The sequence below is a fragment of the Cannabis sativa genome, chromosome X (assembly GCF_029168945.1).
Source record: "Cannabis sativa cultivar Pink pepper isolate KNU-18-1 chromosome X, ASM2916894v1, whole genome shotgun sequence".
NCBI classification, from domain to species: domain Eukaryota; kingdom Viridiplantae; phylum Streptophyta; class Magnoliopsida; order Rosales; family Cannabaceae; genus Cannabis; species Cannabis sativa.
In genome coordinates, this window is record NC_083610.1 from 17144817 (window position 1) to 17172086 (window position 27270).

At 33.3% G+C, this 27270-nt stretch overlaps 2 protein-coding genes and 3 long non-coding RNA genes across 6 annotated transcripts; 3 read left to right on the forward strand and 2 right to left on the reverse strand.

Moving 5' to 3' along the window:
• Positions 1 to 1370: 1370 nt before the first annotated feature.
• LOC133029036 (uncharacterized) lies at positions 1371 to 5332 on the reverse strand. Of its 2 annotated transcripts, none has more exons than XR_009685110.1 (7): positions 4777 to 5332; positions 3959 to 4073; positions 3357 to 3462; positions 3102 to 3240; positions 1964 to 2131; positions 1764 to 1882; positions 1371 to 1670 (listed from the first exon to the last, which is right to left on the reverse strand). It is a non-coding gene; the product is annotated as an uncharacterized LOC133029036 (long non-coding RNA). The 2 variants fall into 2 exon arrangements; XR_009685111.1 differs by having other exon boundaries at positions 3323 to 3462.
• A 1825-nt stretch (positions 5333 to 7157) lies between these two features.
• On the reverse strand, positions 7158 to 9641 carry LOC115720992 (uncharacterized). The gene is made up of 3 exons (XR_004012357.2): positions 9450 to 9641; positions 9251 to 9303; positions 7158 to 7518 (listed from the first exon to the last, which is right to left on the reverse strand). It is a non-coding gene; the product is annotated as an uncharacterized LOC115720992 (long non-coding RNA).
• A 1693-nt stretch (positions 9642 to 11334) lies between these two features.
• Positions 11335 to 12735, forward strand: LOC133031830 (uncharacterized). The gene is made up of 2 exons (XR_009684903.1): positions 11335 to 11884; positions 12552 to 12735. It is a non-coding gene; the product is annotated as an uncharacterized LOC133031830 (long non-coding RNA).
• A 515-nt stretch (positions 12736 to 13250) lies between these two features.
• LOC133032072 (uncharacterized) lies at positions 13251 to 15486 on the forward strand. Its single transcript, XM_061105892.1, has 6 exons — positions 13251 to 13310; positions 13510 to 13634; positions 14035 to 14485; positions 14580 to 14771; positions 14859 to 15184; positions 15264 to 15486. The coding sequence occupies exons 1-6, from the start codon at positions 13251 to 13253 to the stop codon at positions 15400 to 15402; spliced, it is 1293 nt and encodes a 430-aa protein (XP_060961875.1). The 3' UTR covers positions 15403 to 15486.
• A 9030-nt stretch (positions 15487 to 24516) lies between these two features.
• LOC115702814 (uncharacterized) lies at positions 24517 to 25765 on the forward strand. Its single transcript, XM_030630254.2, has one exon. It carries the CDS (start codon positions 24719 to 24721, stop codon positions 25613 to 25615), a length of 897 nt encoding a protein of 298 aa, XP_030486114.1. The 5' UTR covers positions 24517 to 24718; the 3' UTR covers positions 25616 to 25765.
• Positions 25766 to 27270: the final 1505 nt, after the last annotated feature.

Genomic DNA, 27270 nt, shown 5'->3' on the forward strand with positions numbered 1-27270 from the left:
TTGATTAGATTTCAATTAAAGGATTTGTTACATGTGTATCAATCGTTAAATTAAGAGCTTTTTTATTAAATTGACAATGCTCATTTTTTTCTTCACTTTTTGATCAATTACATTTTGTGTTAGAGGCAATAATCTTGAAGTTTGACCCGACACATGAAGCCTTTGTGGCATTTCATGCTGTAGTTCATTTCAACTGTATAATTTTTAATAATTTGAATATTACTAAGAAAAATTCAATCTGGTTAGTGTTAAGAAATTTGAATTTTGTATGGAAAGTTATGGAATAATAGCGAGCATATATAGTTTTTATTCTTCATCATCTTTATTCTTATGTCTCAACTCATATTACAGTTTTTTTATTCCTGTCAATCTAAAACCCATATTGTGAATTTGTCTCTACTTGACTACATGAATTTGGTCAGCTCAAGAGAGTTTCGGATCTCTCCCTCACTTTTAATTAATTATTCGTATGATTGCAGGTTTTGAATTCGATACCGAGACCCTCACTCTCTCCCTTTGCATAATTTTTTGGGAATTTTTACCAGTGAGTTTTTTATAAGATGATGTTTCAGGTTGACATTATATGTGGAAATCAATTAAGAATTTGTAAATGTACATTTTTTCCTCTAAGGAGTCAATTGAGGGTGTTGATTTTTTTTATTATTAATATTGTCCCTATGTCTCTTTTATTTGTCGTTTATATTTAGAGTTTTCATTGATTGATACAAAGATGAATTATTTACCTTTTTCATATGCTTTTATTGTCTCTAAGCAAAGGAAGATTAAAATCCACCCATTAAGAGTATCTTTATTTTTCTTATCTACAACTTTTAGGCATATGTTATCTTCAATCATCAATAATTTAGAGATTAATTTTTAATTTTCTTTTTTATTTTACATACATTTAAGATGTGTTTGCTTTAGTATTTGAACATTAATTTTTAGTTTATTTTTAAATTATCTTAAGAACATATTACAGTTAAATTATCAAGCATTCTTAAATACTAATATATTGCATTCAGTATTTACTTTTAATTGTCAACATTATAAATTACATTATTTAGATTTACATAATAATAATCACTTAATAACTAATAATTTTTTTTTCAATTAATTGTATCACTTTTAAATAAAGTAGATTATACCTAACATAAAATTCAATATACGTGCATCGCACGTAATTTTTTACTAGTATATATATAGATACTAGTTAGAAGTTACGTGCCGAGGCACGTAAATATTAGTTTTATTTAAAGTTTAGTTCTTTTTTTTTTCTTATTTAGATTGTATGTAAAGGTATGATCATACAAATGATTTGTTTTATTAAAGTAATATTATTATAATTGGTTATTCAAATAAAATTGGGTATATATAAGTCATAACAAAATAATACTTATTATTTACTAATAGAAAATTGAGAGGAACAAGATATAAGTTTTGCAGAATTTAAAGATCTTAAAATAGAAGAAAAAAGTATTAAAAAAAATATGGAATATTATTAGAAAAATTAAAAAGAGTATAGTGAAACTTCTTCTTAATCTTTCATTGGTTCAGCTGCTTGAATGGTGAATTAATTGTACTTTGAACTCATTGTTCGTTTTGGATCTACATACAACTGAATTCTCCATTTTTTGGCTGATAATTGCTCCGTAATTTTTTGGACAAACAACCTATGTTTCTGTAAAAATAATTAGTAATAAGATTTAATATATTTCTATTTAAGAAAATGTATAAATTTTACATATTTATTTTTTTATATTTACCTCATCCGAATATAATTTTAATTGAACTGCAGTACATGAGATTATGTTTTCTGCAGCATCACCGAACATCACAGCATATAGCAAATCAGTACCAGTCGAGTTGTACATATGTCCTTGCACTAATAATTTATTCAGAATATATAACGGTTAATATGAATATCAAATAAGTTCAAATATTAATTTAGTTATGATGTGCTTACCGTGGTGTAGGAAGACATCTTTTTCCGCATTTTGGATTTTCACAATCTGTTTCTTCATTGTCGTTGTAGAACATAAGTTTCTTATTACATAAATCACACGACATGTAATAAAAATCTTGGTTGATATTTTTTTAATATGATTTCAGCTTCAATCCAATAGTATGCTTTCTACCAAAAAAAAAAAAAAAACTATATAGGTAAAAGAATTCAATATTATACTAATTACAAAAAAAATCAATGATATTTAATTAATTTATTGTGTATATTATGGAAAAAAAAATATTATTATAGTGGATATATTTATCCCAATGTGATTCTCTACTTTTTTCTCCCGAAAATGGTGTAACATATGTGAATGTTATTACTACCTGAATAGGATCAACACTATAAGGCTCTGTAGTTTCAAGTGGCTGCATTCTCGGAAGTAACTTCCACTTCAACTAATATTTACATACAAACTTTTATCTTTAATCAAATTTAACAATGGTACTAAATTGGTAAAAGCAAATTTGAAAGAATATACAAGATCTATTACAGTCAGATCTAACCTAAGAATTGAGCAAACATCATATAGAAGAAAAAGATCACCGAAGCCAATAAATAGAACACAAAGGAACAGTGTGAGATAACAAAATTGTTGTTGGTGAAGCCTTGATCTTTCCATATATCCGCCTCCTTTGCAACTCAAAGACAGCAACAAAAACATGTAACTTTTAGAGTTGCTATATTTAAGTTACCAATAGTATAAGGTTAGAATTACTGGAAGAGACCATGCATTCTCTTGAAATCAATAGGATTAATGGAGGCAGCCACAACCTTGATGAGAACCTGATCTTCTCTGGGTTGAGGATTTGTTTCCTCTTCTATTATGCCAATGCACATTAAGGAGAAGAAAACTGATAATTTTTTTTAAGATATTACCGCACTAAATAGCTATCGCCTGAATATGAAGAGTTGAAACTAAATTCACGCATACAAAACTAAGTCAAATAAAGCTCAGAGACAGGGTAATTGCAGGGAATAGAATCAACACACATTTTGTAAATATATGATTTGTATAAAATAGTTTAGAAAGAGCATTCAACACTATAATAGTACTTGTCATGTCAATACATGTGAGTGAATTCATATTCCTTACTTTTTTGTTTATGGTAGCCTGAAGGAAGACTATGAAAATCATGGGGGAAGAATATTTTCACATCAAAATCCAAAAGGCCCCATAACTAAAGCATCTTCAGAATTTCTGAATATGTAAGGGGCCTGAACGATGCCAAAAACTGTTCAAACAAAAGGATTAAATATTCAAAATTATGATGTGTAACAGGATGTAGTTCCTCTTGAAATAAATAAGAAAGCCACCATGTAAAAGCATGTGCGGGTCAGAGATCCATACATCGTGAAGATACAGAGATTGCGGCTCTAACTGAAACCTTATATTGCTTCGGAAACCCAGAAATCAAAAACCAATGTTTATGAAGAAAAAAAGAAAAACACAAATCCTGAGAATGAAAAATATGATAAATATAAAAAACCATAGCAAAAAGAGAGAAATGATATGAGAGTGAAACATCTTGACTGAACATTAAAAAATGTACCCTTTACCTTATAGTTTTTCATTTTTCTTTTTTCCCGTAAAAAATATCATCTGACTTTCATTGATTCAAATCATTGAATCACATAGATAATTTAAAAAAGGAGGACTTCCTCCAACCAAATAAGTCATTACTATTTTTAGCAAAAACTAAGTCATTACTATTCCTAAGGAAATACTTTGCCATAAGCCTTTGGAAAAGAACATAACACCCTATCATGTAATGTATTATATCAAAACCTGTGAAACGGGAAAAGCATCAATCTCATTGACAAATATTTCCCCATAGCCTATAATGAGCAACAGATTTTCATGTTGAGTACTCTAACAGGTTGCAATATTCATTATGAAAGGTTAAAAAATGTTGTAAAGAAAACATGAAAAAATGAAGAAACCGGTGTTACCTTCAATATCTTCTTGTCATACAAATATATTTCCAAACTGTCCAAAAAAATTATTTGGCGATGATCTTGATGCTGAATTGTATGAGATCAGTAACCCATTAAAAGATCATTCAACCTATCACCAAAGGCATCAACAGGAAGAGGAACTCAAAAATGAGACATGAGGGAGTTGTCATCTACAGCTATATATGAAGTTATTTTTCCCAAATCAACATGTATACTGATGTTAATGCTGGTTTCCCTCTCTATTTCAGAAAGCTTCTCAATATGTCAACAAAATTCTTCCCTAGCTTCCAGCTCAATCCAATTTCAATCAAAACCTTTCTAGATTTCAAAACTAAACTTGAAAAAACAAAGGAAAATTTCTCACTAAAGGTAGTTTTTTTGATCTTACTCAGGCATTTTGTGATAATTCTATATCCTTCCCAACTACATTAAACTTAATATCAAAACCAATGTTGCGTAAAATTTCCAATAAGCCCAGACCTTTCATAAAATTAATGCATCCCTAAATCTCACAATTTGATTTTTAACAAAAGATGCAAAAATGCAGCTCTTTCAACAAAAGGAATTCAATCAGTGAAATCACAAAGACACAATCAGAACAAAGAACTGAAATTAGTGTTCCCACAATCAATAAACAAAATTAAATCTTAAAACCACCCACTGACATAATCTCTAACAATGCATCCATATTCCAAAAATAAAAGACAATCTTTATCAAGAAAAAACTCACTTCTGTAATTAGGTGCCTTAAAGCCATCTCTGTTTAGAGACTCAAACACTCGAATATAACGATTGAAAATCAAATTGTTTACCTGAAATCGAGATTTAGGGAACGATTGAAAATCAAATCCAATTGGGCTTCTTCTTCTTCTCCGAATACATTCAGTCGGTGGTGAGATTTCGAATATAACAATTGAAAATCAAATCGTTCATCTGAAGTCGAGATTTAGGGAACGATTGAAAATCAAATCGAATCGGGCTTCTTCTTCTTCTCTGAACACATTCAGTCGGTAGTGAGATTTTGAATATAACGATTGAAAATCAAATCGTTCATCTGAAATCGAGATTTAGGGCATAGCTTCTTAAACCGTGGCTTGAATAATATGACAAGCTGTAAGCATCCGATGAAATTAATTATCACAGTAAATTTAAGTTGTTTACAAAATTATTGAAATCGAGATTTTGATCTGTTATTCTTAAATTTACTCATCTTAAGGATGGAGGTGATATGTTATTGTATACAGTGGCAATAATTATTGAACTGTCGTCGACAAGTTGAGGACGACCCAATCGTTTAGCGATCTCCTTCTTGTGCTCCAAAGCTTTCTTGTCTGAGGCCGCCATAGGGTTCTGTTAAAGAAAAAAGAGGAATCGCAAAATGTATTTTAGTTCTCCGTTAAAGTTAACAGAATATTCTTTTATTTTTAAAGTATATTCTGTTAAACCAAGAATTGTCGTTAGATAGGCACTTTTAATATATAAAGATATAACAAAGTAGTAATAAATGATGTAATAGGCAGTTTCTTGGGAGTTTATTACCTCCTTCTTGGTTATAATTCCGAAGTGTACTAGATGTGCAAATGATAAAACAAAGAAATTAATGGCTGGCTTTAGGTTTATTTCGCACACAACACGCACGCCATAATAATAATAATAATAATAATAATAGAACTAGAAGTGCCATGTGCGATTGTCGAATTTTGCGGTTTCGTGGATTTTTCCACTCTTGGTTGGATCAGGAAAATCGATCAAGAATATGATCTCTTATTTAGAGATCCTTCTATCTATAGTCGAAGTACTTAATTGAAAGGATTATGTTTTTTTTTTTTTATGAACAGGGAATTGAGAGGATATGTTAGATACATTGAATAATCTGAGGATATATATACTTCGGTTTAGAAAATTATATGGTGAATGAATGTATGTACGCATTAATTACAAATTAATCAAAATGTTCGTCAAGTTGTCTAATAATTTGATCATAGTTGGTATGTGTTCCTAACTAGCAATCTTCCCATTAATGGAAGATGCACCTCCTCAAATTTCCTATTAGTTGTATTAATAATTAATTTATATCCCACTTGTACTTCCATTAATTTGGTTTCGAGCTATTTTGAATATTATCTTGTCATTATATATAATTGGGATATATATATATATATATATACCCTGTTTAATAATGTATATTGGATTTAGCTCAGAAATAATGGGAGATGACCCTCAAGTATATATTTGTCTGCACTATTATTGTATCTTTTTTAAGTTTATTGTAGGTAGCAAAAATCATGATAATAATAACTATGTACTTATTAAAAACATCTAGGTCTTTCCCTTTGAACCTTAGTACTGTTCATATATATAATAATATAGCAGATGCATGCACACGTGTGGTTGCAAGCCAAATATTAATTAATTTTGTCTTCATAAATTAGGCATGCAGGCCATGCTGGAAAAGGAAACATTTCATCATCATCATCCTCATACAAAGCAATTTGCATATATAGATATTATTAGTAATAAGAGAAATATCCTAAAGTGCATTGATGGTATTTAGTAACATTTTCTTATAATATATTGTTGCTGCTCTAATTAATTTAGTATATCGAGTATATTTTTTAGTTTAATAATTATTAAGAAATATTATTAACTATTGGCAAGATCAAGATGTATATCATCAACTTAGGACCGGCCTGAGTTAAAATGGATGGGCAAAAAAAAAAAATTGAACCCTTACAATAAAAATAAATAGTATTTTTAAAAATTATTAAAAAAATATGTGTATTTTTTAAAATATATATTTTTATTTGGACTCCTAAAATAAGTAGGCCCTAAGCGCGGGCCTAGTCCGCCTATACCTAGGACCGGCCCTGCATCCACTTAGTATCTAATAACAATATTTTATGTTAAGAAAGAATATTATTATTAAGCAATAGTAATATCTACTAGATTGAAGTTACGTGCATTGCACGTATACGTATACTTAGTTACATTTTTATTTTTTATTATTATTATAACTTTTAATTATTATAATATACAATATTATTCAAAAAAAAAATGTAGTGCAAATATTAGAAATAGTTGTCATATCAGTAGAGTCACTCAGGGAATGTATTTCAACCGTAACCCAAAAGACAATAATGAGTAAAAAATGGCAAGGAAGAGAGCAATGATAAAGCTCTTAGTGGACAGCAAATTAGTACAATAAAGTCTAATTTTTTTTGAAATGTTATTATTGCCCTTTATAATAAGGAATATTATAAGATGGAAAAGAGAAAAAAAAATTGATTCAACAACAAAGTATTATAGATAAAAATAATAGAATTTGTAAAGTACATGCCATTTTTATCTATTTGAGCTTGCACAACAATGGATGTGTAAAAGAAACCTAAAAGTCAACATTATCAAACCTAGAAGAAGGAATATGATTATGTTGAAACTCAACATTGGACGCGTACATTTTCAAGTAATTGCATGCTTATTTGGCGGAATATATTTGTCATTGTCAGTTCATGAACTATATGGTTTTGAGGAACATTACGAAAGGCTCACTTAGCCTGCAACAATAGTTAAAATGAGTTAATCAGAAGAATAAAAGAAGATATTTGATATACATATACCTAAGTATCTAGCATTGAAAATTCAGTACTTAGCTAGCAATGAAAAAGAAAACAAAAGATTAAAAGGTCTTGTAGGCAGCATAGCTGATCTGCGTGCAATTTCAAAAAAATTATGCTTGAAATAAAAGGAGAATCAGTTTTGACCAAAAATGTTTTACCCTCAATCTCAAAGTACAAGTATGTCATTGTTTGTTATTCAAATAAATAGTTTATCAATAGTTTAGTAGTGGAAAGATAACATGAGTCAACCAGCAAGCATTAGTTTTGTTTTATTATCACTTAACTCATTTACGCATTAATTGGCTTCAAGCTATGTGAAAAATAATTCATGTTACAACAAAAAAAAAAAAAAGGAAAAATTCAATACCTTTAGTATGAAGCCATTAACAAATATTTGCTTCCCATCTAAAGAACAGTATTAAGCAGAAGAGATTTAATCACAAAATAAATTTGGAAGATTAAAGCTAATGTGGATTAACTTGCTTACTCCATAAGTTTAACAACACATGAATCTCCACAAAAGCTATGACATTGTTACATAATATGTATAAAATGGATCAATGACTTGTATAAGAACATAAAAGCTATGACATTGTTACATAATTTAAAAAGTTTTAGCATGTGTTTAGTAATTGAGGTTTACCCCAACATAGTTTACATATATTCCATTATGGTCTTGCTGTCCGTAAACTTGAGAAGTGGGACAAGAGCAAAAGGAATTAGCTCAAATATATAAAATAATAAAATTCATAAAATATCATACAGAAGCAATAATGAGCCTTCTAGTCCTAACAGAGCCTTCAATGAGTGCAACTATTAAACTGGGTGCTACAACCAGATCGAGGGGTCAAAAAAGAAAGGTCTATTTTTTTTAAGAAAAACATGTTATCAAAAAGGGAAATGCGAAAAAACTTTTATTATAAGAACTTTTCTAGCTTTTAGAGGATCAATTATTAATGAAGAATGAATTATACAATCTAATTTTATAACATAACTCCCTGCATATGTTACTGTGATGGTGGAACTCTGATCTGAAGTTTCTTTATTCTTGTTCTAATATGGACATAGTTGTAAAGCCAAAAAATTTCACTGGTAGGAAAATGTCTAATAGCATGAACAAGGGCTACATTGATAGATGTAACATGACAGATGAAACATCCAGTTACTCAGCTCGAATTTCATAATTAAAACCACACAAAGATGTATATTATATATAAACATATTATCAGTGGTGCAACCATCACATAGATCATATACCTTTGAGGCAATAGTACAATACCACAGATCTAAAATAAGCAAAGATATACCAACCATGTATTTGACAACGAAACCAATACTATAAAAGTAGAATTTCTTCACCAAACATAACAGGGAGACACATTTATGCTCCTAAGAATTTTGTATTTCTATTACAATCTTCATTACTGTTTTCCCAAATTATGAGTAATCAAATTGGTAACTCCAACAATATATCGACTGTGGACAAAACTAACATCACAAAAGCTCACTATCGTCCAGTAAAGCAAAATTCGTTGTTGTTTGTTATCTCCGAAAATACGCAGGGTTCAATCGTGAAGTTAATAAAGTAGAATAATCAAACAAAGTACACGATCGTTACTATGGCTAATAAAGCTTCATAACCAGAAAAAAAAAAGAAGTCGGATCTTACAGGAGGTGTGATCCGATAATCCATCTTTATAGTTACACGTATACCCAATCCAACTGCAAATTCAGAAAACAAAGAAAATAGAAAAGTTGGTCAAATTTTCAATAATAAACATTTGATCGATCAACAACAAGACATACATACCTATCCGAAAATTCCCTAACCCTAACCCTAAAAAAAAAAGTCAAATTTGTAGACTCACAAGAAGCAAAAGAGGGCGGAGGTGGGTTCTAGTGTTGGGGAATCGTCATACCACATTTGATGGAGATGAGCCTAGGCTGCTTAAAATTTGGGGTCATGATATTAGGATTGGCTTCGATAATACGATTGGCTTCATGGGCATCCACCAACGAATCGAACTTGAATTTCCGGTGTGGAGGGCTTACAATCGATTGGGAGTGAGAGATCCTAGTTAGGTTAGGGCTTTTGAAACTAATCGTAAGGTTACCGAAGGATGGTCGTATAAGATTAGAGAAGTGAACATTGATCTTCTGTTCTGTTAGATTTAACAGAATATTCTTTTATTTTTAAAGTATATTCTGTTAAACCAAGAAATGCCGTTAGATAGGCACTTTTAATATATAAAGATATAGTACACGGCCACTTTACAAATAGTGAACAATATTTCATAATAGCTATTAAATTAAATTATATGTACAGTCAAATACTTAATTATATTAATAGCAGTATGACAGGAGAGGCAAGAGTAAGAGATGAAAGACGAGAAGGCCACTACTACAAAAATATTATTTAACAACAGTTATTTGACAACACTTAATTAAAAAGTGTTGGTAACTTATTTATTTTTATAATTAGACACACAAAAATATAAAACGTCGCTAAAAATATTATATTTTTAAAAAGTTTATATTTTAAACTAAATAATAATTACTAATAGTAACACTTTTAAAAAAGTGTTTTGATTGATGAAGGAAAAAAGACAATACTTTCTATATAAATGTTACCACATATAGTAAAGATTTAAACTGAGTTTTAATTAGTGGAGTGTAACCTCCTTCTAATAATGCGTACTTATAAAAATGAGCTACCTAAAATAAAAAAAGTAAAACTGCAATTTGCTTTCTTTAAACCACCATTGATATTAAGAAATGTTCCAAAGAAACTATGTAGTTTCTATACTTAATGCTTATTTTTTATATATGTTTGGTATTAATTAATATACAGATTTCGTACTTTAAAATTTTACAATTTCATTATTGAAGTTCTACATTAATTAAAATAATGTCTTGGTGTTTTCAAGTAATAACTTATACATTCAACATCGAAATTCTTCATCAAATTTACGTATGGATTACACTTTTGGCTCTATTAGGTCATTTTTATTTTTCTTTATGCAAACCATCCATTTGAGTTGCTTATGTTTTTTTTAAAATTTTTTCTTTTCTTTCATCAATCATGAATCACCACTCTATAAATGTGTGTTTATACATAAACACAAAATTATATAAGATAATTATAATTGAATTACATGATTCTGGGTATTGAGTCAATTTGCAAACTTGCAGGTTCCTTATTAATTATTCATTTTCTATGTAGCAAATTTATGGTAATTGTTCTGGAAATTATTTGTTCATTTGCTGAATAGATTTTCTTATAGTAATTATTAGTAATTTTTATATATGTAATGACAGTAAGATGTTCACAATGATTAATTCTAACGATTATAATTTTTATTTTTGTTTAATTAACTTGTAGATTTCTCAAAATAAACAATACGAGATGCATAGATGGATCATCCAGCAACTAATTATCATTGGAAGGAGATGAACAAAGTGCTCAGATTTTTATAGCATTTAAAAGAGTACTTAATGAAATCTTAGAGAAATAGATATTAAATTTGTATTTAGTGTTTCTCTTCTTTTGTTAACTTTTTATTTAGTTGTTACAATTTTTTTTTTATATAAATCTTTCATGTAACGAATATTATGCATTTTTACACAATAAGAGTAAATTTATTTTTGCTGCAACTCTCAATATTGAAATTGTGTCATCAACTCAAATTTAATGATAATATAGGGAAATTTCAATTTTTGACCCTAATAAAATACCCCATTTTAAAATATATACCCTCCACTAATTTATACAAATTAATTCCACTATTACTCATTTGTACCCAAAATACCCCTCAAATTTAATTTTCCTATTCACACTCTCTTTCCGTCTTTCCCTCTCTTTCACTCTCTCTCTCTCTCTCTCTCTCTCTCTCTCTCTCTCTCTCTCTCTCTCTCTCTCTCTCTCTCTCTCTCTCTCTCTCTCTCTCTCTCTCTCTCTCTCTCTCTCTCTCTCTCTCTCTCTCTCTCTCTCTCTCTCTCTCTCTGTCGTTCCATCTCTCTCTCTGTCGTTCCCTATCCCTCTTCGACATCGACCCAACATCACGACCCACTCCGGCCATCCACCCACGTCCCCGACCCACTCCGGCCATCCACCCACGACCCCGACCCAACCACGAACCACCACGGACCACCACCACGACCCAGTGACCACCACGAACCACCACGAACCACCACGGACCACAAAACGTCGCCACCACCACCACCCGTGATCGTCGACACCGAACAGAGGCCTTCGCCACCACGAGCAGTACCCGTCGCCACCACCACCCGTGATCATTAAAAGGTAATGTTTATGTTTTGAGAAAAAAATACATTTTTCATAGATTTGGATGCCAATTATTGCATGTTGTTGAGATTAGTGGATTTTGTGTAGCATTTGTGATCTTTAGGTGTAGTGTTTCAATGAAATCTGTGTAAATTACAGGGTTGTCGATGACATGTCAATAGGTTATCGATAGGATGTCGATAGATTGAGTGTCTGTTTGAATGTTACTGTAATTTGTATGTCGATAGGATATCGCTTGTATGTCGATAGGATGTCGACTGGTATTTTAAGAGTATTTCTGCCCTATATTGTCGACGACTTATCGACAGTATGTCGATGGTATGTCGATTAAATGAACATGTTGATTGTTAGGTTGTATTGTCGACTGAATGTCGACAGTATGTCGACTGTATGTCGATATATTGTGTAATTGTTATTTGTTTGAATTGTCGACTGAATGTCGACAGGATGTCGACATTTTGTCGACATGAAAGTATTTTCTCTGCTTTTGATAATGTCGACATAATGTCGAGGGTATGTCGACATAATGTCGACATGTTTGTTTTGAAATTTTTGTGTGCTTACTGTTAGATAATGTCGACTGAATATCGACATGATGTCGATGTTATGTCGACAATTTTAAATTTTTTAGCAGCTTTATTTATTTGTTTTTTTGTTTTTTCAGATGGCTCCCAGACTCATTATTCCAGCACCCGAGCATTTCACTGGCCGCGTCACATATAGGGGCACTGGAATTTTTGCAAAAATTAAAGCTCGGTTTGAGGAGTTCAACCTTAATAACACGGCGAAGGAAAGCCGTTTCGGGAGCTTCTGGAATGCCGTACCACTGACATTCTCCTCGGTGTTATTTCACCAGCTGATGCTCCACAAAATGAAAGTGGATGCTCAGGAGGAGTTGAGGATGAGGTTTTATGTTGGTCGGAAGGAGGTCCGATTCGGGGTGCTGGAGTTTGCACTCATTACGGGTTTGGACTTCTCCTCGGGGCCAACAGAAGAGGAGAAGGCTGCGCAGGTCGCGCGCTCGGGGTCAGACCGATTGATCAACAAATATTTCAACCGGTCGATAGTGTGAAGACGAAGCACTCCAACTTCGGGCTCACAACCGCTGTAACCCGGAAGACTTGTACAAGCTCGGCTTGTGCTTGTTTGTGGAGTCGGTGATTCGGCCGCGAGGCCAACGCGCTGATCACGCCTCACATCATTAGATATGTGGAAGACCTCGAGTTCTTCTTCCGGATTCCTTGGGGGAAGCACTCATTCGCCAGACTCATGCACTCGCTTCAGAAAGACATGTTGAAACAGAAGGCCAACTACGAGAAGAAGCTGAGTTCGGATGTTCAGCACGAGTGCAAATACACAGCATATGGCTTCGCACCTGCGGTCAATATTGGGCGTACGAGGCCATTTTGGAGGTTGGCAAGAGGTATGGCACGAACCACGGGATTCGGTTCCACAGGGATGCTTATTTGGACGAGCAAAGGCGATATTGGGAAGAAAGACGTCAGCGCATGATTTTCTAGACGGGTATGATTTTCACTTATGTTACGAATAATTATTTAACATAAATGCTTGTAATAAATGCTAAATGGTTTTATTTTGATATTTGTTAAACCATAAACGAGAATGCGGAAGTGGTGAAGGGGCTACTTCCACGGACGGAGGAGGAGGCATTTGTGAGGACAATATCTTACGATGGTGTGGAGAACACGGTTGATGATCTTGTGGATGACACGGAGGCCGAGGGCGGGTAGTCGGGTACCGAGACTCAGGTCCCAGACACTCAGGAAAGCGACACTCAGGTACCAATTTCTGGAACTTTTTTTTATGTCTTTATTTTTTATTATTTTTTATATAGTGGAGGGTATATCGTATGCTTACCATATTTTTTTGATATATATTTTTTCAGGCCACTGCTTCAGAACCTCAGCCCAGTGCACCATCTGCATCAGGCGTTCGGGGTGCCGAGTACACTGATTTAGTGGCTCGGTTGGATAGGATCGAGGGTGACACTCAGGGTCTGTATGCTGCTCATGTCGAGCTGAAGAAGGCATACGAGACCAGCCATGTAGAGCTGAAGGGTGGTCAGAACGTAATTATGGAGCAGCTCAGACACATATTGGCCATGTTGAATCGTCCGCCAACGACAGCTTCGGCACGGAGGCCCCGGCGGATCCATCTACCCCACCACCAGCTGCTTCACCCCCAGTAGAAGAGGATGAGGTCTTCCCCGACGATTACGATCCTTATGAGGGAGCTCCAGCGACTCCGATCGAGGCACAACCTCTTATCCATGTACATGACACCGAGTCGCAGGGTGAGATTCTGTCCATAGAGGCACAACCTGCAGTGGTTAAGAGTCGGAAGAGGAAGAGAAAGCCTCCTGTATGGTTCGGTGACTATACGGAGATGAAGAGGAGACATAGGCCATCTTCGACTTTTGATCCCCTGGAGCCACCGGATGAGAAATTGTTAACCACTTTCCGAAAGTGGTGTGTTGGACTCATTCCGAACCACCGACTTCGGGATTTGAGAAGTGGTGATTACGGTCCAGGATTCTTTTGGATAATGCTCACACCAAAGGAATGGCTTACAGATGACGTAAGTAAAGTATTTTATAATATTACTTCACTTTACAACTTTATGTGCAATTAATATATTTTTTTGTGTAACTGACATTTCCGTTTATATGCAGCATATAGATGCAGCAATGCATATGCTGAGGAGGCGACGCACCGACTATCCACTGACATTTCCTCAGAAGGGTATCATTCTCTCCACATTCGTGACCGCCATGATCAGCAGTGCATGGACGAGCCACAAGGGTCCGAGGAAAAACTTTAAGTGGGAGGAATATATCCTGGACTACTGCACAGGGTTTCATAAGGTATTGTTTTAGTAAGATTTTAAATGTTAATTGTTTGGGAAGATTATTATGGTTTGTTAATTGTTTCGTTGTTCTCTGTAATTACAGTCCCAAGTCTTTGAGAGATGGAGGGGTAACGAGTTTATTTACTTCGTTCTGCACCTTCCCACGGCAAGACACTGGGTCACAGTTGAAGTCGACATAGAGCTGTGGAAAATTAATGTCTACGACTGTGATTCCAGCGTCTGTCATTGGACCGCCATGGAACCCATCTTGAAGGTTTGGTCAGAACTGCTGCCCTCGCTAATCCTTGCAACCGGGGAATTTCCACATAACAACCAGATCATGGCGTTAGCTAACGGTGACATCACGGTGCTTCCAAAAATGCACGCGACTCGAGCCACTCACGACTTAGTTCCGAAGTCAGCAACCAGGTACATAGCGATAAAAAAGTACTATAGTATTAAAATATGTTTTACGTTAGACTGACTTTACATTTTATTTTGCATTTAGTGGTGATTGTGGCGTGTATTGCATTGAGTATGTGGAGCATCTCATGATGCAGCGTGGATTGACCGATGTGACGCCAGACCGGATAGCCATGTTTCGTCAACGGTGGTGTGTCGATTTATTTTACCAAAATGTCGGCTGATTATATGTGTAATTATTGGGACATTGTATATTTTGTGTAATTAACATTACAGTTATGTATATATAGATTTTCTTTTCGTTCAAATTTTGATAATTATACGTGGTTTCAAATATAAAATATCAACATTATTCAACAAAAATAACTATTAAACCTAAAAATAATTAAAATATTTGAAAAATATTCAACCTCAACAAAAATAACTATGACAAAATATGCATCATTACAATATATCAAATTTCCCAACGAATACGTACAAGACGCCTCAGATGCGGGCTTTGCATGTTGCTCTGTTGTGGCCTGAAGCACCACAGCGGCTGCAGTTTCGTGGTACAGAACCTTTTTTATCACCAGACGGGAAACGGTTCTCCCGTCTTCTTCCAGCGTTGCTTTTTCTTGGACGACCTACAAGCTTCTTTTCCACTGGTACCCCAACTTTCATATTCTTGATGTGTTCTGGGAGAACCCAATCATCCTCGTCACCAGCGAGATTGATGGTATCATCGTAAATCTTCCTCCACGTTTCTTTTGAATAATAAGGTGAGCAAAGCGTGTACACACTTGTGTTCATTTTCAATGCCGCGACACATGCATGAAGGCAAGGGAGTTTCAATAACGTGAACACGCCGCAGGTGCATGTTTTTTCAACTAGATTCACATCACCACCTCTTTCACCGTTAGGTCCCCTACCAACGTTATACAAATTGGCTCCATTTCGTTGGACGCGCCTGTACCTTGCATTTTCATGAATTTTTGCCAAGTTCTTTTCGAAGAGCGTGGCCAAAGGGGTAGCACATTTGTCAGCATTTTCGAGGCGATCAGCGAACCACGATTGGAGTGTGAACCTGATAAATTCAACCAAAGTAGTTATTGGATATTTCCTGAACTCTTCTGTGACACTATTGAAGCTTTCAGCAGCGTTGCTCGTCATGATGTTGTATCTATCGCCCAAACAATAAGGGTGAGCCCACTTCTCAAACCCTATACTCTCCACATATGCAAAGAATGGCGGATTCATCTTTCTAAGCTTCTCGAACTCTCTATCGCATTCAGTCTTCGACCATGCGTAAGCAACATTATATATTTGGTTGTGAAAAGCATCAGTCTTGAATTTGGCATTCACGTTCATAACAATGTGGTGATAGCATGCACAGTGGACTGCTTCGGGAAAAACGAGTTCAACAGCATGATCAATGCTTTGATGCCTATCTGACACAAACACTAAGTTCTCAACCACGCCAATTGCTACCCTCAACTTCTGTAAGAAATACGTCCAGGAGTCGTTATTCTCAACGTCAACGATACCATAAACAACCGGCAACAATTGGTTGTTCGCATCGTATGCCACGGCAACTAACATTATACCGCCGTACTTCGTCTTCAAGAAGGTGCCATCGATACTCAAAACAGGACGACAAAAAGAAAAGCCCCTTCTACATGCACCGAGTGATATAAAACAGTACTTGAACCGCTCATCCTCTAAGTACAAGTCAGTAATGGTACTGGATTCTTCTCGTTCCGACGCATGTACAAGTACCTAGGAAGCTTCATGTATGAAAACTCAGGCGTACCCCTAGCATACGTAAGTCCCATCTCCCTGCACCTCCACGCCTTCACATAACTCATACTGATACCGTAGTTGTCAAACATGTCCCTCTGTATGTCTTTAGCCTTGTACTTAGTTCCGTCTTGGGTGTACTTCCCCTTAATAAGGTGGCCAACTACCCATGGTGCTGCTTGACGGTGATCTGAACGTCTCGCATTCAAGTTACATGTGTGTTCATTGTGAAATACAGTGACCTCAAAGTTGTCAGAATGCATCTTCTTCCTCCCCCTCAATCTCCATTTACAATCTGGAGCCTTGCATGTAACGTACAACACATCAGGGGATGACTTCTTCACCATCCACTCGAAATTGTTATTAAGGGCAAACCTACCCACAACTTGTCTCAGTTCTTCCTTGTTTTCATAAAAATTACCAAGCTCTATCACCCCTGCTTCCTTACTTTGTAAACAAGTAGTTAGCTCATGATTTTCCATTATATCTTCCTTTGTCCACATGGGAGCTTTGAACTTGGTACAAACTTCGAAAGAGGAGAACGTTGAGAACGTTGCATGACGAGCATGTTCTTCAGTTCTGCCTGGTCGACTACTGCTAGTTCCAGGTGTAGTGCGATTTTCACTACGAGGTTGTCGTTCTCGCTGTGTACCTTGGTTACTCGGTACACACTCTAACCTCAACAACGGTCCCGCTACGGGTTCATCGACTGCTAAATCATGGTCATCGTCCATATTCAAATCTACAATAGGATCATTATTGTAGAAGGGTGTATCGAACTCTTCAAACTGATGAAATTCTATCGCTTCTTGTTCTTGCCCTACATTGGTCGGAACATCAAAATTGGTCGGAACCTCTAAATTGGCCGGAACCTCCTCATTCACACCAATCCCAACATCTGTTTCGGGAATGCAAGACCCTACCACACTCCGAGGGAGAGGATTAGTAGGCGGCGTAGGCTCCGAATTCCCAACTTTTCTCACCTTGGTCACGAATAATGGCATAAACTCTGTATTTGACATTGTTGCCCTCATCTCTAAAAACGTTCTGATAACTCTTGAGTAAAGAGTTATTTGATATCACTTTAAGCATGTTTCTTATGTAATTGTGTGTCATTTAAATTATGTTTGTCTCTTAATTTGTGAAAGTTTTAGTGTTTTATGTCTTTGTGTGTATTTTGAAGTTGTTAGTTAAAATCAATAACTCTTGTGCATGAATTGGCAAAGAAAATAGCAAGTTAGTCATGTTCTTAATTTTGCTGAAATTCTGTGAAGTTTTTGCTGCAGCAAACAGATTTGTGGCTGATGTGTTTTATTTTCTTAGAAAAAGGGTGAGTTGGCATTTCATTAAAAGAGGTGGCATTTGTGGAGATGATGTGGCAATATAAGAGTGGTGGCTGGAGCTATTACATGGGGAGGCTATCTACATGACATGTGTAGGGTTTATTTGGGGCAAAAAAAAGGTACAAAACCTAAGGAGAGAGAAGAAAGAGAGGAGCCTCCATTTTAGGGAAAAGAAAGGGGCTGAACGAAAAAGGAGTTTTGGGCTGCCATTTTTACACAGAAAAAAAGAAGATTGAAAGAAGAAGAAGAAGGAGGAGGAAAGAGGAGAAGCACAACAAGATTCAACATCCATCCTTTTGGAAAAATCCTCCATTATTGTTTGCTATTACTTTCTTCTCTCTTTTAATTTCTTCTCTCTTTTAATTTCTTTAACTTAACATTCAAACTCCATGTCTAAGTTTTATCTTGTAATGGTGGTTCTTGAGTTAGCTATGAGCTAAACTTTTTAATGGTTTGAACTGTTGAAGAACCCTATGTTTAGTTGAGTAATTTTCTTATGCAAATATTTAGTAAAAATTCTCATGTTCATTCAAGTGTGTGTATTGCTAATTTCTTGATATTGTTTGGCCACCAATAGCTTGATTATTGAGTTATATTTAATTCTGGAAAGGTTAAATGTAATGGACTTAGCTTGAATGACACAAGTTCTTAATCTTTTTTAGGTTAGATTTGAAATAATATAGGAATATGTTATATCCTTGTGTAACAATTGAGAACTATGCTTGAAATGGTATTCTTGAGCTTGCTTGGCATAGGAATATGTTTGAACAGGCCCAAGGATTGATTGCATAAAATTTGGAAGAGTTTTGTGCACTTTAATGGAGTTCTTGTTAACCTGGGATTTTTGCTAAAGATTTGCTAAATTTTTGCTGCAGCAAAAACGCACAGTTTTTGCTGAACATAGGGGGATTCAATAGTTCAAGCCTTTTACATTTCAAAAGCTTACAACTAAATTTTATTTTCATCTTGCATCTACTTTTGAGTTAATGTACTTATTTTTCTTACTCCTTTAGTTGATTCATTAATCATTTAATTTTAGTTTTTAGGCTTGTTGCTTGGTAATTAATTTTTGCAATAGAAATTTTATTTTCACAGTCCTTGTGGAGACGATACTCATTACTTATCACTGTATTACTTGTTTGTGATTACGTGCACTTGCGTATCTAATTTTAACACAACAATTTTTTGTGGAGACGATACTCTGTATTTGACATTGTTGCCCTCATCTCTAAAAACGTTCTCAGTTGGCGTTCTCTCTTAATAACCTCTGGCGCAACCATTTTTCCCTTCATGTACAAGGAACAAATCTCCAACTTTAAATCATACGCTACCGGATCAACTTCCAACTCTTCATATAAAATTTGTCGCAGTTCTTGTAGGGTTGTCTCGGTTGTAACTGTCAACGTCAAGCTGCTATTTGCTTTGTAGATCCAATTATAATTCTCACATAACCAAACACCATCGTACGATACAACAAGGAACACTTTGTCTCCTGCAATTGCAAACCAAAAAAACAAGGTGAGTAAAGGAAAAAACACCAAAAAAAAATAAAAATCGACATCCCATCGATATCAATAGACATAATGTCGAGAAGCACAACACCAGAAATTAGGGCACTGATTGTCGACATTGTGTCGACATATTATCGACATACAATCGACAACAACAACAACCATGCTCGTCATCGACATACTATCGACATACCATCGACATTCAATCGACAATTAAAAACGGTTGCACATTAAATGTTAATAAATTTTACATACGTTCCCAACAACCCTTCCCAACTGAAACGTTGCATGTCAGACACGTGTCCTATCGACAACATATCGACATGAAGTCGACATGTCGTCGACAAATGTGTTAGCAGTGACACTAAATTGGCATGTTGTCGATAAGATGTCGACATAGTATCGACATTCTGTCGACAAATACGCCATTTCATGCGTTTTCCCCTGTACAGTTACGCATTTAATGACCATTAAATTTTCATACATTCCCAACATTTTTACTGCTCTATAAAAGCAAAGGGAAATCTTATTCATAAGTGCTCTTGTATTCTACCTATCTCTTACTCTTAAAAATTTCTCTTATTCTCTTAAGTTTGAAATATGGCCCCAAGAAAGAACGGCAAATTCCCCATCCTAACTCCTGAGGAGCTGAAGCAGGAGCCTGATGTTGGCATAGTTACTCCTGCAATGCAGAAAGTTTTGGACGCCGCTCGAGCTTTCGAAAGAGAGCGAAACGGTAACGAGTTCAGGTTCATGCAACTTGAAAGAGAATTTTGCAAAACTGGTGTATGGCCGGCTCCACCACCTGGGTTCCCCAAAGGATGCCGTCGTTGCAAACTGGGCATCTTCAACGGTAAACCGGTGAAGCCTGGAACATTATGCAAGTATTGCAAGGCTCACCCACAAGCCAAAGAATTTAAAAAAAAATAATTTCTTATGTTATGGTTTGTGGTGAGTTTTATTTAATGTTTTTTTTTTTATGAACTTTTATTTTCTGTTTTTTTTTTATGTTTTTTTTTTGTTATTTTTAATGAACTTTATTTTCTGTCAATGTTATGTTTATGTTTATGTTTTGTCCACGGTATTTTTCCATTGCATCGATATTTTGTCGACATCATGTCGACAAAATATCGACAACTTCTTAAAAAAACAAAAATGCTTGTTGTCGACATTCTGTCGACAAATAGTTAATCCCAAAGTTTGTTGCATGATGTCGACAACATGTCGACATCATGTCGACATAACGTCGATAATGGTCGTCACTGACCTTTCCTTTATAATCATCGACAAACCATCGACATATCATCGACATATCATCGATAACACTGGAAAACCCAGAAATCGACTGAAAACCAGATCTGCCAGATCTCAACAATTTCAGACCAAAAAACAGCAGTTCCAACAATAAACACACGTATAACAATTTTAAACTACATAAAGTCAAACAAAATGCTTAAAATGCAACTTACCCATTATAATGGTGTAAGATTCTTGAGTGATGTTGTATTGTGCTTCGGTTTTCCACCAACACCCACCGAGAAAACAACCATGCAACAGCAAATAAAGAGAGTGGGACGGATAGAGGGAAATTTTTTCATAAATTTTTCAATTTTTTCCTAGAGAGAGAGAGTGGTGCACGAGAGAGAGGGAAGAGGGAAGAGAGAGAGAGAGAGAGAAATACACTTTCAGATTTTAGCTTTTTTTTTTTTTTTTAAAAAAAAAGGGTAAAATGGGAAGTTCATGTAATTAATGGACTAAATTTGTACAAATTATAAAGGGGTATAAATTTTGATATAGGTTGTATTATTAGGGTCAAAAATTGAAATTTTTCTATATATATATATATATTTTATTTCAAATATTTTTATAATTATATATAGCAACGTACGTTTTTAGAAGAAGTATTGCTATTTGTCTTTAATAAGTTACAACCATATAGTAACACTTTTACAAGTGTTGTTTTCTAGCTATATTTTTAGCAACACTCTAGGAGGCAACACTTTTAAAAGTGTTGTCTTTTAATTTTCTTTAATTAAAAAAAAGTGTTACTAAAAGTATTTTTTCTAGTAGTAGGAGAGAATGGTAATGGTGGAATTGTCGGAGGAGAGAGCTTCAGAGAATTTTGGGAGGTAAAATGAGATGTGTGTTATATGTTTTATAAATAATATAATATATAGATATGTGTAACACTAATAAGTGTGTATATAACAATCTATATTAGTTGTCATCATTTTGTAACATATGACATAGTTACTTGTTACTATGTGTAACTTCCACATTTATATTTAGTGTGTAAAAACGTTTTGCAGATCTTAATTTGAAGTTTTGATGTTATAAGAGTTATAATGTGTGCATAAGTTACATACATTTTACTCTCATTGAGTTTATAACATCCATAGGAGATTATGAGTTAGAATTTTAAATATTGATATTTTAAACACCATATAAAGAGGTCTGAGGTGCTTATGATAATGAGTATCAACAAAGCACTTTGTTAGAAATCCTAAAAAGCTTAATAATTTCTAAAGTTATTTCTATGAGAGTTCTCCTAGTGCTTATAGATTAGGGAGAAATAAGATTTTGAACAAAAGTATAATATCTTGTTCAAGTAAGAGTAATCCTCACTAATCTACATTTAAATTTATGAGTGAGTGTATATATAAATCTTATTTTTTATTTTATATTATATGTTGTATATTATATATATTTTATTTTTTCTACTTTCCTTATATATTATACATATATGTTGTAATATTTAAGTAATTAATTTTTAATCTTTATATTGTTTTTACAATTAAGTTGTAATTTAATCTTTATATTGTATATTATATGTTTATTTTAATCTTTATATTGTTTTTACAATTAAGTTGTAATTTATAAATCTCTAACAATCTAAAATATTATAAATTAATTCTAAGAAATAGGCGTGAGGGACCCCACAAAAATAATGTTTGGGCGGTAATTCTATTACTGTCTGGACCCACCAATGCTTATTAAAAAAATTGCATCATTTGATTTAAGGTAATCTCAATAATTATGCTATTTGTTATAAAGTTTTAGATTTTTTAAGTCATTTAATAGTATTTCAACTACCTTAAAAAAGTGCAATGTTAATCCTTAAAAAAAGCAGAATTTAAACATTACATCAGTTATTTAAAGGCTAATTATAAATTTTGCCCTCTAAACTTTAACATGTACCAAATCATGCCCCTTGAACTTTAAGGTCATTAAAAATACCCCCTGAACTATTGAGATTGTTGGATTTAAGGACTTTTGTCTAATTTTAGTAAAAAAGTCTAACATGGATGAAAATTTAAAGGATATGATGATTTAGTACATTTCAAAGTTCGAGGGGCATGATTTGGTGTATCAATGTCTGAGGAGCATGGTTTAGTACATAAACAATCACTGAATAGTAAAATTGAATGAAATTAGACAAAAGTCCTTAAATCTTACAATCTCGATAGTTCAGGGGGCATTTTTAATGATCTGAAAAATTTAAGGGGCATGATTTAGTACATGTCAAAGTTCAGGGGGCAAGAATCATAATTAACCTTATTTAAATATCTGATGAGAAGTTTTAGTAAATAAAAAGTCAAATTAATAATAAATTTAAATAAAACAAAATATTAAGATTCTTCATTTTCAAAGGAAAAATATGACGTTTATAAAAAAAAAATTATATGACAATTCTTTATGCTTATTCACACTATAATAATTTTACATAAATAAATATAAAAATATTGTATAGAAAAATAGATGTGAACCGTTATTCATTTTCACAAATACAATACAATAAAATTAAATTTATTAATTAATAAATATATTTTTTTACAAATAATAATTTTATTTTATTTATAATTAACTTAAAAGATATATATAATAATAATTATTATTTTATTTTATTTTACTATTTTAAAACCGTACATATACTCGACCAAACACTATAATTTATTAACAGTAATCTAAATAAAAATAACCATAGATAACCAAACACAGTAACAATTTTACAGAAAATTATATTCTCTCCTTCATAATATTTTCTTTAATAAAATTATTTTGAACCCTTATATACCAAAAGCTAGTAAAGCCTACTGTTTGTTTTAAACCGACGTTATATTGAGTGTCCAATAGACGAGTCCTCGAAATTAATCCATTTGTAGTAGTCACTCCATTTCAATTCTTGAAATTAATGGACGTTTTGACAGTCGGCCGGGAATGGAATGCCCAATATTATAGTAGTGTATAATAAGCACTATTGGTGTGTTTTTAGCATTTAGCATTAGTAAATATTAATGATCAGTCCTCACATGATGATCACATCACACGTGTAGCAACAACTAATAACTATTCACGATAACACAAACGCGTGAAATATAATCAAAGCAAGAGAAATAAAAATTAATGACCACCACCACCACACACTCGACTCTCGAGTAATAAGAATGGGAACACGTCAATATGTTTACAGTACTCTCTAGTCTCTAGTTTTGATATCAATAATTTAACGATAGGAACATGTCAAGGGTCACTCTTATTATGTCCACATATTTTTTATAATTAACCACCTATATCGCGTGAAGAGAGATACTCTCAGATTTTATCTCAATATTTTATGAGGTTATGAGTTGGTTTCTTTGGTTGGCAGGAAACATTGCATGAACATCGGTCAGATAGTGTTTGATAATTATTAGATCCAAATCTGAATCCATGTTGCTATTGCATTGCATGCATTAATACTTGGACCAATTAAGATGCTTATTAATTAATGTCTCTCTCCTTCATCTCATCATACTATAAATATGTTGTGCACTAGGCCAAGGTAATAAACCAAACCAAACCAAAACTAAGATCAAAGTATATTTACATTATATTTTTTGATCATCAATATTAGTCATAATAACAAAATGGCTCCCTCCAAATCTCAGTACCATATTCGCTCTAACAGCTTTCCCACAAGACCACACCCTCTTTTCCAGCAATGCGACGAGCATTTGTGCCGGTTAGGAGCTTCCGATGCAACCTCTTCCTCTTCAGTAAGCCTGAAACTAAGTGGTCTTGAGGACTTGCATGATTCAGTTGAGAAGCTATTCCAACTACCTCTAACTCAACAAGCCTTTGTCCAAGGCCGTCAAGAGAAATGGGTAGACGAATTGGTCGACGGTACTCTGAGGGTCTTGGACATGTGCAGCGCAGCCAAAGATGCTGTGCTGCACACCAAAGAATGCGCACGAGAAGTTCAATCTATCGTGCGCAGAAGACGAGGTGCTGAAGTACTTGGCCTTGTTGGCGAGGTCAAGAAATACATGGCCTCAAGGAAAGTTGTGAAAAAGGCAATCCGTAAGGCGTTGGACAACATGAAGGCTGGTGCTAATTATAAATCTTCATCTTCCAACAAAGAAAGCAGTGCTGAAACCATGGCCTTAATTAGTGTTTTGAAAGAAGTTGAAGCAGTGACTCTTTCAATTTTTGAGTCCTTGTTGTGCTTTGTTTCTGGACCAAAGTCACAAACCATGATGAGTGGTTGGTCTTTGGTTTCCAAGCTTGTGTACAAGAAAAAAGTGAGTTGTGATCAGGATGATGATCAAGCCGATGCGAACGAATTCGCAAAGGCTGATGAAGCGTTGCAGTGCCTCATGTACCATGAGACTGCCAAGTTTGACAACACTACTCACATTGAGAATGTTCAGAACGAACTGCACAGTCTCGAGTCATGTGTTCAAGATTTTGAAGAGAGATTAGAGAGGTTGTTTAGGCGTTTAATCAAAACTAGAGTTTCCCTTCTCAACATCCTTAACTATTAGCTAGATATATCAGAAAATCATGTTATCCACTATGGGACTTCAAAATTTTAGTGTCCCGGATATATTTATCTATTTTTATGCTATTATATATATTTGTACATGATTGCATATGTATATCTACATCAAATTAATGCAGTAAATTTATCTAAATTTCTTTTTTTTTTTATATATACTATGTTTTCTTAATTTTATTAAATCTTTAACTTTTGTAGACTAAATAAGTTATTATATATAATTAGCAAATCCATTAATTTGAAGACGTATGTCAATGTAAAAATCCATTAAATATTGGTAGTTACATATAGCGCTATTTCTTATATATAAATATATATTGAAAATTACATCAGTAAAATTTTGTTTGGAATGATAGATAGAATTATAACTTAATAACTAAGTAATTAATTGTTCAAATTTTTTAATCAAATATTAAAGCTTTATGTATATTGCAATTATTAGTTGTCTGAAACATGATAATATGTAAAACTAAGATTAGAAATAAATTATAGCATTAAACACAAATAACGACTTGAATCACATGCTATGCAATGGACTCCACATGTTAGCTGTCTATCAGTTAGGAGGCCAGTGGAATCAGTTAGTTGCTTATTTCTGCTTAACATATCTCATGTGGGTCGTTTATATATTCATTCTATGCAACTTATTAGCAGGAGCGCATTATAATTTATATTAATTAGCTTGATTATTTGATCAAAGTATATATCATGTGGGTATATTTCATTAATTAATTCTATATATCTAAATAACGCACCATATAAAGATCATGAAATATATAATTAAACGTTCTTTATTATTATTATTATTATTTAAATTAATCTCTGGTGGTGGGTCGTTTATTTTACTCTAAACCACGCAACTTATTAGGAGGGAAGACCATATTAATTAATTCATCATTTCGCTTTTTGATTAGTTTTTAAAGATGATCATATGTGTGGATATATGAACGTGCATTATTTAGGTATATTCTCTCATATGGGTATTTTTTTATATATATATATATATTTCATAAAGCAAATTGACATAGAAGATTATGGAATTAAAGTCTAAGTATCACGAATAAATTAATTATGAACACAATTATTAGGTAAATATAATGCTTAGTCTTTCGTTGGAAGAGAATAAGTCATGGTCTTCCTGTTATAAGCCATGTGATCATGACTAATTAAGTGTTGGTTGAAGACTGATTTATAATTCTTTAGCCCAGTTGCGCGCAAGTGATCAATAATGTGTGGAAACTAATATAGATATCCAGCTCTAAATTTCGATAGAGAAACAGAGTTAAGAAAACCACACATATATATATATATACGGGTGACTATTAAATGGTTACATTTTTATTGTAACTATATGGTTACATTTTTCTTTAACCTGTAATAGCAGGTTACTAATAGGTAGACTTTCTTTTTTAGATTTAATTAATTATAATTAACTATTTTCTTAAAATAATTAATTAAATAAACATTCCTTTTTTAAAATTATTTAATTATAATTAATTATTTTCTTAAAATAATTAATTAAATATTTAACAAGACCTCTTTTAGCAATTAATATTTATATTTAAATCCTTACTTGAATTATTTTAATAATTAAGCCATTTAATTATAATATTTACAATAAAATTTATTTTTTTTACAAAA